Raw genomic sequence first — 12,964 nt, forward strand, 5'->3', positions numbered from 1 at the left:
CTGGCATCGCAGAAAACTCAGGGAATCTGAACTAGCAAGTGGGAAAACCTGTCCCCTGGACACCCAGACCCCTTCCTCAGAAGCAACTACACTCTCTTTATGCATCTCTCCAGAAAGGATGCATTCTAATGCAATCGACATTGAAAAACAGCCCCATCACTAGATAAGTTGATCACGTTCAAAAGATACAAATCCTGTCAGATTGAGATGAGCCAAGGAGCCATAGGAGACTGGATTTTTCTGGCTCCCATCTGGGGGAGGGGTTGACCAGCTTCATTATCTCCTGATCAAGATTGTCCTAAGGCCCATCTGCTCTAAATTGGTGTGAAGGGCCCAAAATTGGAATCATTCAAGAAGAATTGAGCCCCTGATGTGTTCTCTTTGGCTGAATCTTTTTTTTTTTTTTTTTTTTTTTTTTTAAGATTTCATCTTTAAGTAATGTCTACACCCAACGTGGGGCTCCAACTCACGACCCTGAGATCAAGAGTTGCACACTCTTCAGGCACCCCTCTTTTGTTTTTATAATTTAGATTTTAAGGTGGATCGTCAACCTTTTGTTTTTAATGTTTGCTTATTTTTGAGAGAGAGAATGGAACAGAGAGAGGGAGACAAAATCCGAAACAGGCTTTGTACTAACAGCAGACATGGGGCTTGAACCCACAAACCACGAGATCATGACCTCTGACCTCTGATCATGAGCTGAAGAGGGACACTCAACCGACTGAGCCACCCAGACACCCCAGATCTTCAATTCTTTACATTGCCGCAGAAGTCTAGAGATTGTGTTTCTTACAATTTATACGTTTATGCTACTTGCCTGCCCTCATTCAGTGTCTAAATTATGACCAATGGTTCATCAACAAAAAGAATAATATGCCACCAGGGGCGCCTGGGTGGCTCAGTCAGTTAGGTGTCCAACTTCGGCTCGGGTCATGATCTCACGGTTCATAGGTTCGAGCCCCGCGTCGGCCTCTGTGCCGACAGCTCGGAGCCTGGAGCCTGCTTCGGAATCTGTGACTCCCTCTTTCTCTGCTCCTCCCCCACTCACACTCTGTCTCTCTCTCTCAAAAACAAATAAACATTAAAAAAAACTTAAAAAAAAAAGAAGAATATGCCACCCACAAAAGTGACGACGGATGTACGTTTAATAGCACAGGGAGATGGGTCTGATATATTGTTGGAAAGTATACGATCCCACCTCTACTCACTTAACTCCTCATGTGTATGTATGGACATTGAAAATTCTAAAGAGTTGATACCAGAGGATTAATAACAGTTATATAAGTAAGATTACAAATTCTGCTTTTTTTTTTCTTTTTCAGTGAAGCCCAACATGGGGCTTGAACTCACAACCCTGAGACCAAGACCTGAGCTGAGACCAAGAGTCAGAGGCTCAACCGACTGGGCCACCCAGGCGCCCCTACGCATTCTATTTTTATTTCACGCGAACGTTCCACATTTTCTACAACGAACCCGCGTTATCTGTGTAATAAGATAGTACGAAAGTAGGACGTAAGCTCATTTCCTTCCTTGTTTCCCGGGTCCTTTGGTTTTGCTGAACTGAAAATACAGACTTTGTGACTTCTGGGGGGGAAAAAAAAAAAAAAGCACTAGCAAGCTGAGCAGACTTTTTTTTTTTTAAGTGGAGGCCAGTGGTCCTTCCCAGGGCACCCCCCCCCGAAACACCACCAGCAGGTGGCATCCTGCTCCAAACGTTGAGCCAGCGGGCCAGCCTCACGCCTGCGTCCTGTAGCGCGCAGTTCAGACACTGGAGGCCTTTGTCTGAGTCCCAACTGTGACCAACAAGCCTGATGTGCCAAGCTGGCACTTTGCTCTTCTTGTCTCCATGTTCCGCAGCCCGGAGCCAGGGCTCTGGCCCACGGAGGGTGAGCGAAAGTCACCTTGGGCCCACCTTTCCCCCCCGGCAGCAGCCTCCACCGAGCAGGGCACTCGAGAAGGGTCCTGAAGTGGCCGGAGCTTTATTGCACCATCAACTCCTCCTCCACCAGCACCACATCGGGACTCAGCGATTCTCATCCTCAACAGGGAGATGGAAGGGCCTCTCCCTCCGTTCTGCCCTTTCTGTCCTTCCGGTTGAGCGGCTCCCAACCTCTCTTCCTTCCGGGAGGCCTCTGTCTGGAGCGCTTGAGCAGGTGGGGAGGGAGGAGGCCAAAGACAGAGATGCCCAAGGAACGGCGTCACTTTCCTGCCAACTCCCTCATCGCCTCTTCTTCGAAGCGAAAGGAGTGCCAGCCCTCGGCTTCAGTCAGGTCTCGGGCACCCAGGGCCTTGTACAAGTCCATGGCCCCCTTGTTCCAGTCCAGGACTGTGAGGCGCAACTGGGAGCAGCCCCTTTCCAGGGCCACCTGTGGGAGAAGACATCACTTAGCCTTTCTCTCAAAAGGAAGCTTTCGTCACCATTCAACCCGAGGGGGGTTGGGCTCCTCTCATACATGCTTGCTTTTCCAGACCCCGCCTGGTGGCCCCATCCCTCTCCTCACCTCAGCCACCTTTTTGATTATTTTGGAACCGATCCCCTGACCTGTTGTGGGGGAAAAGAGACCAAAAAAACAAAACAAAACAAAAAAGATCGTTTCAGTTGAAGGGGATCTGAAAAAGGCCAGAAGGCTGGGATTAGGAGGCAGGGGATGCTGGTGGGTCTGGGTTGATTTCCTACCACCCCAGCCTCAGCCTCTGCCCCCGCCCCCACTCCCCGTACCCCGGTATTCGGGCTTCACATAGATGTCTTCCAGATAAACATTGCGCCCCTTCCAAGTGCTATAGATGAAGTAGTATAGCCCGTAGCCCACCACCACACAGGGCCCTGAGAAGGAAAGAAAAAAAAGGGCTCAGGCCTCTGGGCCCCTGAGGCAGACCTCTGAGAGGGACAGGCGAGGGGAACCTCCCAGGTCCTAGGGTTCTTACCCTGTGGCTCCCCGGGGGCGGGAAGAAGTTCAGCCACCAAACAGCAATAGAAAGGATTCTCTCCGAAGCCGTCTGCTCTCAGGGCTGCGGAGATCCGAGTCGTGGGAAAGAGAGAAAAAGCCTGGGTGTGTGCCTGGCCTGGGAACCCATCCATCCCTTACCTCCTCCCCAGCCTCCATCAGGATGCCGGTGCTGGGCCCCCACCTTCCTCACTGATCTTCACCTGGTCGGAGAGTTTCTCGTACTCGGCTAGTTCCTAGGGTGTGGGGGACAGAGGCTGGGTCAGGGCAGGGGGTCCCGGCGTGGGGAGAGAGGCTGGGTCAGGGCAGGGGGTCCCGGCGTGGGGACAGAAGCTGGATCAGGGCAGGGGGTCCCGGCGTGGGGACAGAGGCTGGATCAGGGCAGCACCCTCCCCAGGCGCGCCCCTCCCGCTGCAGCCTGGCCTCCCCGCCCCCACCCGCGGCCAGGCTGCCGGGGCCCCCTCCGGGCCCCCGGTTTCCGGCCCGCAGCCTTCACCCGAATCAGCTTCAGGATATTTCCACAGTCTCCCTCCTCGGCCTGTCGGATCCGCACGGAAGCCATCGCCATCCCCACCGTCTGGGACTGAAGCTCGGGACCCTCCCTTCCGTTCCGCAGACGCGGCTGAAAAGCAGGTAGCTCTCGAACGGGCCTGCACACCGGGCCCCGAAGAGCCGGGGGCGCCGCGGGCAGCGGCCGCGGGAGTGGTGGGCGCCCCCCTCCCCCCCGCCCCGCACCCTGCCCCGGGCGCGCCCCCGCCAGCCAATCAGCTGGCAGAGCAGGCTCGCCCCGCCCCCCCAGCCCTGCCCCTCCCCCCACTCCCGCCCCCCCCACTCCCGCCCCCCCCTCCCCCCGCCACCGCCAGCCCCGTGACTGGGCCCCCGGGCAGGGGTCAAGGCTGGACTGCGGGCTCCCTCGCTGTGGTTGCCTGGGTGCTGGTCGTCCCGTGGTGCTGTTCAGCCTCTGTGGTTGAAACCGCATGGATCAAAAGTCACCTGCCAGCCGGCCCCGAGTCCCCCCCACCGCCACCACCCCTGCTCCAGCTGTGAGAGCTGTTTCCTAGGGGTCTTGAGTGGCTCCGAGTGGCCCTGCCCTCGGGAACAGTGGTATTTCAACACGGGTCAGGGAGGGGGTGATGAATTTCTATCGGTACGTGGTAAGATAATGAGGAGTGGCAGACGGGGCCTCTTCTTAGGAGCCACTAAATCACCCTCCGGGACGGTACCTCCCCGCTGAGGCGAGCCTCCGAGGCCTGGGAAGATAGTGAGGGAGGAGCTCAGAGCAGATACCAGGCCCTGTGCCTGCATGATCTCCGTGAATCGTCATTCGCAGTCACCCCGTAAAGTAGGTATTATTTTTCACATTTTGTCAGCAAGAACACTACAGCACCATGGTGGAGGGACTTGTGCAGAGGCACCCAGCTAGATATTTGGTATTCCGCATTTCAGCTGTAGTGCTTTCTTTCTTTTTTTAAAATTTATTTGTGATGTTTGTTTATTTTTGAGGCGGGGGAGGAGCAGAGAAAGGGATACAAAGGATCCCAAACAACCCGTGGCTGACAGCAGAGAGCCCCAGGTGGGGCTGGAACTCACCAATGGTGAGATCAGGACCTGAGCCGAAGTCGGACGCTTAACCCACCGAGCCACCCACCCAGGCGCCCCTCCGCTGTTGTTCTGATGGAGGATGCTGCTTGGGGTGCAGGGCAGGACTGCGTCTGGACCTCGGGCCTGGGGAGGCAGCCTCCTCAGGTGGGCAAAAGACTTCGGGGACCCAGGTCAGGCTCTAGAGGAGGAGAGGGGAAAATGGGGTATCTGTCCTGGCTCCTACACTTTCCCAGCAGGGGGAACATAAGTGGACAAGCTCCGTCCCTCCCCCGATTTGTCCACAGAGGGGGCGGAGGGTGAGTGCCCAGTCTCCTGCCCCCCTTCTTTCCACCCCGCCCCTGCCCAGGGACAACCTTTAACCCAACACCAACTGCCTGTCCCCAACACATTGTCCCCAGGGTGATCTGAGCCACAGAGAGGACCGCGGCCGATTATGGAGAGCAGAGGCCCACTGGCCGCATCGCCGGGGCTGCTGCTGCTGCTGCTGCTGCTGCCGCTGCCACCTCACGGCCACCAGGTAAGGGCCCTGAGACAGTCTCTCTACCCAGGTGCAGGATTAGGACAAGGTGCTCAGCCCGTGTGTGCGTAGAAACGAGCTACCCTTCGGCTCTGCCCTCTTCCTTCCTCTCCTCTTCGTGCGGTAGCCTGTGTCTCTCCTGCCGTCGTCGCTGGGTCTCTGGCGTGTCTTCCTACCTTGTTTATTTTCTCTCTCTGATAGAGGATCCAGGACCCTCCTGCTGTGCACCTCAGCAGTGGCTCAGGACAAGAGCCTATCACCATCATGACCTTTGACTTCACCAAGATCAGGAAGTATGAGGTTGACATAGCCCCTTGACCTGGTCCCCTGACCCTACCTTCTGTGCCTCGGGTCTTCACTTTTCCCTGCTTCCCTCTCCGCCGCTTCACCATCCCTGACCCCGCTTTTGTCCCCACAGGCCATGCCCCACGCACCATCTTTCCTTCTGTGTCCTTCCAGAACCTCTTCCTCCTTTGAGCTTCGAACCTGGGATCCAGAGGGAGTGATTTTTTATGGCGATACCAACCCCCAGAAGGACTGGTTTGTGCTGGGGCTTCGAGATGGCAGGCCCGAGATCCAAATGCGCAACCACTTGGCCCAGCTTACGGTGGGCGCCGGGCCCCGGCTGGACGATGGGAAGTGGCACCAGGTGAGCCAGGCCCGGGCCTGCGCTGGCCTGCGGAAGGGGAACAGAACCGGGTCTCCGGGCAACCCCTTACCACCGTCGTCTTATTTGACCCGCAACGAAACCGCTATGGAGTTGCGATTCTTGTCTCCCATTTTTTCAGAGGGGAATCTGAGGCTCAGGTCCTGAGCGAGCCCAGGATGCTAGCTGCCTCCACAAGTCCGTGTTCTTTCTGCTATACTTGGCTGCCTCTGCAGAAGGCGGTGGAGGCAGGCCCCAGGGGCCTCTGATTCAGCTTTGCTTCGCCCCGTCCGGCAGGTGGAAGTGAAGGTCCTCGGGGATTCGCTGCTGCTGAGTGTGGATGGGGAGGAGGTGCTGCGCCTGAGACAGGTCTCTGGGCCTCTGGCCGGCAAAGTCCAGCCTGTCGTGAGGATTGCACTGGGGGGACTGTTGTTCCCTGTCTCCAGTCTCCGTTTGCCGGTAACCGACAGCACAAGGGTGGGAACCCACCCCAGGTGGTAAAGTGTTGCTGCCCGGGGGACCACGGGGGTCTAAGTCCACACTCTTAAAGGAGAGGGGACAGCATGCTAGCCGCGTGGGAGAGGCCAAAGGCTTGTGTCTCAGAGGAGAATAAACTGAGCGTGGAGAGGCTGGGACAGGGGTTCACGTGTCTTGATTGCCACATCCCCACATCTTCCCTTCCCTGCACCGGCTCCAGCTCGTCCCCACCCTGGATGGCTGTCTGCGCCGGGAAAATTGGCTGGACCAACAGGCCCAGACCTCGGTGTCTGCCCTGACCAGCAGCCTCAGAAGCTGCGCTGCAGAGTCCCAGCCTGGCACATTCTTCCCTCCGGGGACTCGAGCAGAATTCAGTCTCCAAGGTAAAGGCGGTTTTTCCCTCCATGGCCGGCCCTGTGTCTGCCTTCCCCTGTCTCCTTCCACCACTAGTTTGCCTCCTTCCTTGAGTCCCCAGCCTTGAGTCCTCAGAAAGGGTCACCCATCCCCCCACCCCAGACATCCCCCAGCCTCATGCAGAGCCCTGGGCCTTCTCTCTGGACGTGGGACTCCAGCTGGCAGCAGGTTCTGGCCACCTCCTTGCCCTTGGGACCCCAGAAAACCCTCCTTGGCTCAGCCTCCAGCTCCAAGATCAAGTAAGAGGGGGTGTTGCCTGTATTCAGTGGAGCCTGGGAGTGGCAGGGGGAAAGGGGGACCCCAAACTGTCAATATTAGGAAAGCTTAAGGTGGACGGTAGGGACATATCTTGACACGGACCAGGGGCGCCTGGGTGGCTCTGGCGGTTGAGCGTCCGGCTTCAGCTCAGGTCATGATCTCACGGTCCGTGAGTTCGAGCCCCGCGTCGGGCTCTGTGCTGACAGCTCGGAGCCCGGAGCCTGCTTCGAATTCTGGGTCTCCCTCTCTCTCTGCTCCTCCCCTGCTCATGCTCTGTCTCTGTCTCTCTCTGTCTCTCAAAAATAAATATTAAAAAGAAAAGAAAAGAAAAGAAAACTGCCCACAGCAAGCAAATGGCGTTTATTTATTTATATTTGTTATTTATTTATTTATTTTTATAATTTTATTATTTATTTTGGAAAGAGAGAGCATGTGCATGTGCTAGCAGGGGAGAGGAGCCAAGAGGGGGAGAGAGAGAATCCTGAGCAGGCTCCATGCTCAGTGAGGAACCCACCGTGGGGCTCGATCCCACGATCCTGGGATCGTGACCTGAGCCAAAATCAAGAGTCGGATGCTCAATGGATTCAGCCTCCCCAGGCGCCCCAAGATTTTATTTTTAAGTAATCTCTACACCCAACGTGGGGCTTGAACTTATAACCCCAAGATCAAGAGTCACATGCTCTACCGAGTGAGCCAGCCAGGTGCCCCTACAAATGGCTTTTATCTGGATCGCATTTACTTGGGATCGGTGTGGTTTTATGGAACATCAAGCCAGGAAGATTGGGGCAGCACGTAGGGGGCGGAAATGGTTGGCAGACAGAAGGTACCGCTCAGAGGCCCGACTGAGGCAGCAAGGGGTGTGGGCCACAGGGGTCCAGGCGGTTTGTTCTTTCCTCCCCCGGTCACGTCCCTGTCCCACACACTCCGCAGAAAGTGGTGCTGTCCTCTGCGTCGGGCCCACAGCTGGATCTGCCTCTGGTCTCGGGACCCCCTCTTCAGCTGAAGCTGGGCGAGTCTGGGGTAGTCTTGAGCCAGAGGCCTAAGAAGGAGATCCTTGCCCTGCCTCTCTTGGATCCTGCCTCCCTCCTCAACCTCTGGGTCCAGCCACAGGGGCGCCTCTTCCTGGGGGCTCTGCCAGGTAAGAGCGATGTTCACGCTCCTCAGCACGCCGTTGGAATCAGCTAGAGGGAGAGGAGGAGAAGACAGGCAAGGCCATGTTTTTAGGGAAAGGAAACTTCTGGGAGCCTAGAAGAAGAGGCCACAAGAAGAGAGCGGATAAAGGACCAGTGAGAGGAAGTGCTTTAGAAAATTTAGGTCAGAGAGCTGGGGTGGGGAGGAGCTTTGTGGGTCCAAGCTGCCCTCATGACCCCTCTGTGTCCCCTCCCTCTAGGAGAGGCTTCTTCGGCCTCCTTTTGCTTGGATGGCCTTTGGGCACAAGGCCAGAAGTTGGACATGGACCGGGCCCTGAGCAGAAGTCAGGACATCTGGACTCACAGCTGTCCCCAGAGCCTAGGCAATGACACGGACAGCACCCATTAAACCCCCACCTAAGAATCCCCTCGAATGTCACTCGTTCATTCGCTCGACACATCTTTACGGGGTATCTGCAACGTACCAGGCACTGCGCTGAGCGATGGGCTGTACTGATGAGTAACCTCCCCCCCCCCCACCTTGTTTCCTGCCCTCTGGCTGCTCAAGGTCCCCCGGGGGAGGCAGACATCCATCAAAGACTAACAAGTAAGTGGATAATCGGAAACTGATAAGCGCCGTAGAGGGAATTGTAAAAGCTTGAAGACCAGGGGCCTTAACCTAGTCTGGGGGTCCAGGCAAGCTTCCCGAGGAGGAGGAAGCCGTGACTTCTCAGCCTGGGAGTTCAGCAGCACCGACAGGCAGATGTGCGCACCAGATACGGGTCACTTTCTGGGAGCCGGGAGCCCCCCTCCTTCCCCAGCATTTCCTGCCTGTGGGGCTTTAGCATTCCCCTCGCGGAGGCTGGTCCTGAGAGGCCTGGAAGGAAGGGAAGAAATGGAATCCTGCTGTTCCCTTAGCCGGGCCACTGCTGTGCAAAGAAGGAGCAGCAGGGGGCATGGGAGAGCCCTAGAGGGAGGGGGGCGGGGGTTCTGGGGACCGGGGCGGAAGCAGCAGGGAGAAGGAAAAAGGGAGTGGGGCAGAGGGCGAAGCAGCCGGCATCTCTCCTAGTCTTGTCTCCGTCCCCTTGCTGCCTTCCCAGACCAACCCGTCTCTAGTCCGTTCAAGGAGAGCTGGTTTATGCTGGTCCCAGCTGGGAAAAACAGACAGATTCAGGAATATCTCTGCCCTCAGAGAATGTGGTGACCCAGTCCTCCGCCCCTTCCCGTCGCCTCGGCAGAATCTTGGTGTCCCAACCCCTACTTGGGGCACCCTCGGGAGCCCTGGCACCTCTTCTCCATCCTCTCCTCTCGAGGACTGTGTTAGCCCATCCCCCAACCCCCCAACCCATGGGGATCCCAGTGTCCCAGCCTCCTGGCTTCTTAAAATGATTTGCCTACCAGTCACCCTGTTGCCAGGGTGACTCACTCATTGGACCTGTCATCCCCTTCTGCAGGGATCAGCCAGGACCTAAGTGACCCCAGGGTAAGGAGGCTCCAGGACTGTGTCTGGGGTGGAAGACAGCCTAGGCTTCTCCCTGGACCCTCCCAGTCCCGAGTTTGCTGGTCTACAGCTGCTGCCACACAGGCAGAGTGCCTTTGGAGCGTCCTCAGCATGGCCAGGAAGCCCAGATTCAACTCTGGTCCCCTGGGCAATGTTTGGGGCCCACCTGGGCCATTGGGTATGTCCATTCGACCGATAGTCACTGAGGACCTACTGCGTATCAGGCATTGTTCTAGACGCTGAGGATGCCTGGATGAAAAACACAGACACGGTGCCTGCTTTTGTGGAGCTCACACTGGCGGGGAGGCGGGGGTGGGGGGTGGGCAGGGGGGAGGTGGGCAGGGGCAGACGGCCCGTAAGAAAAATAAATAAGCAAGATCATTTCAGGTGGCGGTTAGTGCTATAAAGGGAATAATATCCTGTAACGTAATAGAGGGCGGCAGTCGACAGACAGCCTTAGCCGGTGGTCAGGGAAGGCCTCTCTAAGGCAGTGTTACTTGAGCAAAGACTTGAATAATGAAAAGAAACCAGTCCCGTGGGGGCCTCGGGTGTGAGCCAGTGGGGGGCGGGGAGGGAGAGTTAAAAGATCCAAACACACCTGGGTTCCCATCAAGGGGTTGTTCTGAGCAGCAGCTTCGTGAATTTTTGTCCCTGCGGATTCTTCCCCGGGGCTGGCTTTTCTCTCGTCCCTGCACCCCACCCCGTCCAGGACACCGTGCCCCCAACCTCTCTTTCTCCAGGCTGTCCTAGATTCCAGGATTCCTGATTACCATCCAGAGCTGTCTACACTCTTTCATTAAGACTGACTTTGCTCCGACACAGACCCTGCCAGGCCCCCACCAAGGGCACCTACGGCGTCTGCCCAGTGTCCCCTGCCTCTCCCCCACCCTTGCGGACCTTTCCGGAACTTGGCAGGATACCCCACAGCCTCCAGGCCTGGTCTACCCACTCACTCCACCTTCTGTGCTTCCCCTCTCTTCCCTCCCTCCTTCCCCTTCTCTTTTTCCTTCTTGTAACCGAGTTTCTCCGCTCCGGGCGACCATCACCAGTGGCCATCTCCGGATGCTTTCACCCTGAAACACCGAAGCTCTGTCCCCGTTAAATAATAATCCCCCACCCCCACGCACACACACACACGCACCCACATCTGTGTGTTAGAGCCCACTTCTTTCCTTGTTCTTGTCTCTGCTCAGGGCACGCAGACCTCATGACAGACCCTGGATCTGGGAGAGGGGCTGTGGGAGTTTTTCTTCCCTTCCCTTGTTTCTGGAGATGCCGGAGGCAGGACTGGGTTCCGGGAGGAGGTTGGTTCTTTGACCCCCATTCCTTCCTTCCTTCCTTAGCCAACTTCCCTGTGAACACCGATGCTGCAATGAATAGCAATGCTCCCTCCATCACACCCCTCCTCATGCTGACCCTCACAGAGGGGAAGATGTGCACGGAACAGCAGGTTCCACAGCCTTCCCCTGAGACGTACGGACGCGTTCATTCTTTTCCGAGGGTGTACAGGACAGAACTGAGCTAGCAGTCTGGAGGGCATCCCCAGGCCAGCGTCTGCCAGGCTGTGTGTGTTGAGGGTAGGGTCTAGGCCTCATCTCTCCAGATCGGACCTAGCTCAGTTTGATTCTCCTTGTCTCATGGAGGAAAGGGCAAGTTGCCTCCGCGCAGTTTCTAGCAGAAGGAGGCCTTCCATGTCTAAGTCCAATTGGGCAACCGGACGCTGTTTTCCATAGCTCTGTGGAGTGCTCGGGTATAGAGGGTATATACGACAGGGTATATAAGACAGAGGCCTGTTCTCGAAATGCTTGCAACCTGGTTGAAGAGATAAAATACCATAAGAGTCAGGGCGCCCGGGGGGCTCAGTGGGTTAAGCATCCAACTCTTGATTTCGGCTCAGATCATGATCTCACGGTTCGTGGGTTCTGGCCCCGCGTCGGGCTCTGTGCTGACAGCTCGGAGCCTGGAGCCTGACTCAGACTCTGTATCTCCGTCTCTCTCTGCCCCTCCCCTGCTCATGCTCTGTCTCTCTCTCTCCCTCTCAAACATAAATAAACGTTAAAAAAAAAAAATCCAAACTATGCCCTTTGGCCTACAAGGACCTGTATGATGTGCCTACCTCTCGGATCTCTTGCTGCGTTAATCTTGCTTTCTCTCGTTTGAAGCCCAGCTTTGGCACTTAGACTTTCCTCCTCCTGGAAGATTCTTCTCCTACAGTTCCCTGTGGTTCCTTGGGTTCCTTGGGTCTCACACTGAACGTTAGCTCTCCAGTAAGGCCCTCCCTGCCCATGCAGGGGCTCTCTGTCACACCACCCTGTTTTATTTTTTCTGCGTAATATTATACTACATTGTTTTAGTTGTTTGCTTGTTTTTTTCGTTTATTGGAACGAGAGTCCCAGGAGCACAGGGACCAGAACAGTGCCTGGCTCTAAGTAAATGCTCATTAGATACGCATTGAATGAATGAATGGGAGTTGCGGCTGGACTCTGAAGGGTGGGCAGCCTTCCAGGACAAGGGAATGAAATGGACAAAGGTGTGAAGTCAGGAGTGAGCACAGCCTGTCCTAGGAGTGGCCGGGTCAGGCTCAGCTCCAGCAGAGGATCAGTTGGGTCCTAGTGGGAAAGGGGGCTGGGGACACAGGCTGGGGCTAGGCGCTGGAATGCCCTGAGGCTTAGACAAAAGAATCAGGGCTCCGTCCTGCACAGGGTGACAGGAAGCCAGTGAAGACCTTTGAGCTGAGGAGTGGCCTAATTAAAACTGTATCTGGAGAAAATTAATCCGGAGCCTGCAGAAGGGGCTAAGCAGAGCCCGCTGTATAATTTGCAGGACCCGGTCCAAAACGAAGATGTGGGATCCCTTGTTCAGAAGGCAGGAAAAAAGTGCCGCTCACGGTACCGAAAGAGAGCATGTTTTCATTTCTTCCGTGGTTCTTTTCTCAACTTTTCATGGTTTTTCTTTTTTTTTTTTTTTTTTTTTTGCTATTTAACGTTGTTTGAAATAAAGAAAAATTAACTTTTTCCTGCCCTCCGCTTACTCATGAGCACGGAAGGACTAGAAGCCAAAGGAATTATGGGCAGCTCAGCTCTTCCCTTTCCTTCCCTGTCATCGTCGCCAGCAGAAGTGGTTGGCTGGATCAGGAAACAGCGGGACCCAGAAAGGGGAGGAGAAGAAGAAGATGCCTCAGTCACCCGTGTCTCCTAGAAGGCCGTGGCCTTCTAGGGTTCACGGCCTTCTAGGGTTCAAGGTCATGCAGCTGGACGCATAACACGCTTGCTGTCGCACGCCCGATGGGTCCACCGGAGTTCTACACCGGGCGGCCTCACGATGGCACGTTCCATACATCTCCTCGCTCACACGCGTCCTCCATCGTCCCGTTGGACTTCGCGCACAAATTGCAAGTTCGAAGATAAAATTATGAAGCGTTACGAGATGGTGAAAGCACCAAACCAGCCACATGGGCCATTCTGAGTGGGAGCT

The 12,964-nt window shown here is 56.0% G+C and overlaps 2 protein-coding genes across 8 annotated transcripts; one reads left to right on the forward strand and one right to left on the reverse strand.

Annotated features, from left to right (window-relative positions):
- Positions 1–1,127: 1,127 nt before the first annotated feature.
- On the reverse strand, positions 1,128–3,578 carry SAT2 (spermidine/spermine N1-acetyltransferase family member 2). 2 transcript variants are annotated; one of them, XM_003996180.6, is made up of 6 exons: positions 3,442–3,578; positions 3,130–3,181; positions 2,926–3,009; positions 2,720–2,824; positions 2,502–2,542; positions 1,128–2,366 (listed from the first exon to the last, which is right to left on the reverse strand). In XM_003996180.6, exons 1-6 carry the CDS (start codon positions 3,511–3,513, stop codon positions 2,199–2,201), a joined length of 522 nt encoding a protein of 173 aa, XP_003996229.2. In that variant the 5' UTR covers positions 3,514–3,578; the 3' UTR covers positions 1,128–2,198. The 2 variants fall into 2 exon arrangements, with proteins under 2 accessions (XP_003996229.2, XP_044901315.1); XM_045045380.1 differs by lacking the exon at positions 2,720–2,824.
- SHBG (sex hormone binding globulin) lies at positions 3,441–8,417 on the forward strand. 6 transcript variants are annotated; one of them, XM_045045379.1, is made up of 9 exons: positions 3,441–3,578; positions 4,946–5,064; positions 5,266–5,357; positions 5,524–5,713; positions 6,008–6,169; positions 6,408–6,570; positions 6,704–6,840; positions 7,790–7,997; positions 8,250–8,417. In XM_045045379.1, the coding sequence occupies exons 2-9, from the start codon at positions 4,981–4,983 to the stop codon at positions 8,396–8,398; spliced, it is 1,185 nt and encodes a 394-aa protein (XP_044901314.1). In that variant the 5' UTR covers positions 3,441–3,578; positions 4,946–4,980; the 3' UTR covers positions 8,399–8,417. The 6 variants fall into 6 exon arrangements, with proteins under 6 accessions (XP_044901314.1, XP_006939822.2, XP_006939821.2 ...); XM_006939760.4 differs by lacking the exon at positions 3,441–3,578 and adding an exon at positions 4,139–4,287; XM_006939759.4 differs by lacking the exon at positions 3,441–3,578 and adding an exon at positions 4,549–4,691.
- Positions 8,418–12,964: the final 4,547 nt, after the last annotated feature.

Source organism: Felis catus, chromosome E1, assembly GCF_018350175.1.
Source record: "Felis catus isolate Fca126 chromosome E1, F.catus_Fca126_mat1.0, whole genome shotgun sequence".
In the NCBI taxonomy this organism is placed as follows: Eukaryota; Metazoa; Chordata; class Mammalia; order Carnivora; family Felidae; genus Felis; species Felis catus.

What these genes read in the sequence shown, in the direction of transcription:
- SAT2 (XM_003996180.6), bottom strand. Translation starts at nt 3,513, where the DNA reads ATGGCGATGGCTTCCGTGCGGATCCGACAGGCCGAGGAGGGAGACTGT. An exon ending in ATATCCTGAAGCTGATTCGG is followed by an intron (nt 3,182 to 3,441) that starts GTGAAGGCTGCG and finishes CCCACACCCTAG; the next exon opens with GAACTAGCCGAGTACGAGAA. An exon ending in CGCCCCCGGGGAGCCACAGG is followed by an intron (nt 2,825 to 2,925) that starts GTAAGAACCCTA and finishes TTTCCTTCTCAG; the next exon opens with GGCCCTGTGTGGTGGTGGGC.
- SHBG (XM_045045379.1), top strand. Translation starts at nt 4,981, where the DNA reads ATGGAGAGCAGAGGCCCACTGGCCGCATCGCCGGGGCTGCTGCTGCTG. An exon ending in TCTCCAGTCTCCGTTTGCCG is followed by an intron (nt 6,170 to 6,407) that starts GTAACCGACAGC and finishes CACCGGCTCCAG; the next exon opens with CTCGTCCCCACCCTGGATGG. An exon ending in AGCAGAATTCAGTCTCCAAG is followed by an intron (nt 6,571 to 6,703) that starts GTAAAGGCGGTT and finishes CCCCCACCCCAG; the next exon opens with ACATCCCCCAGCCTCATGCA.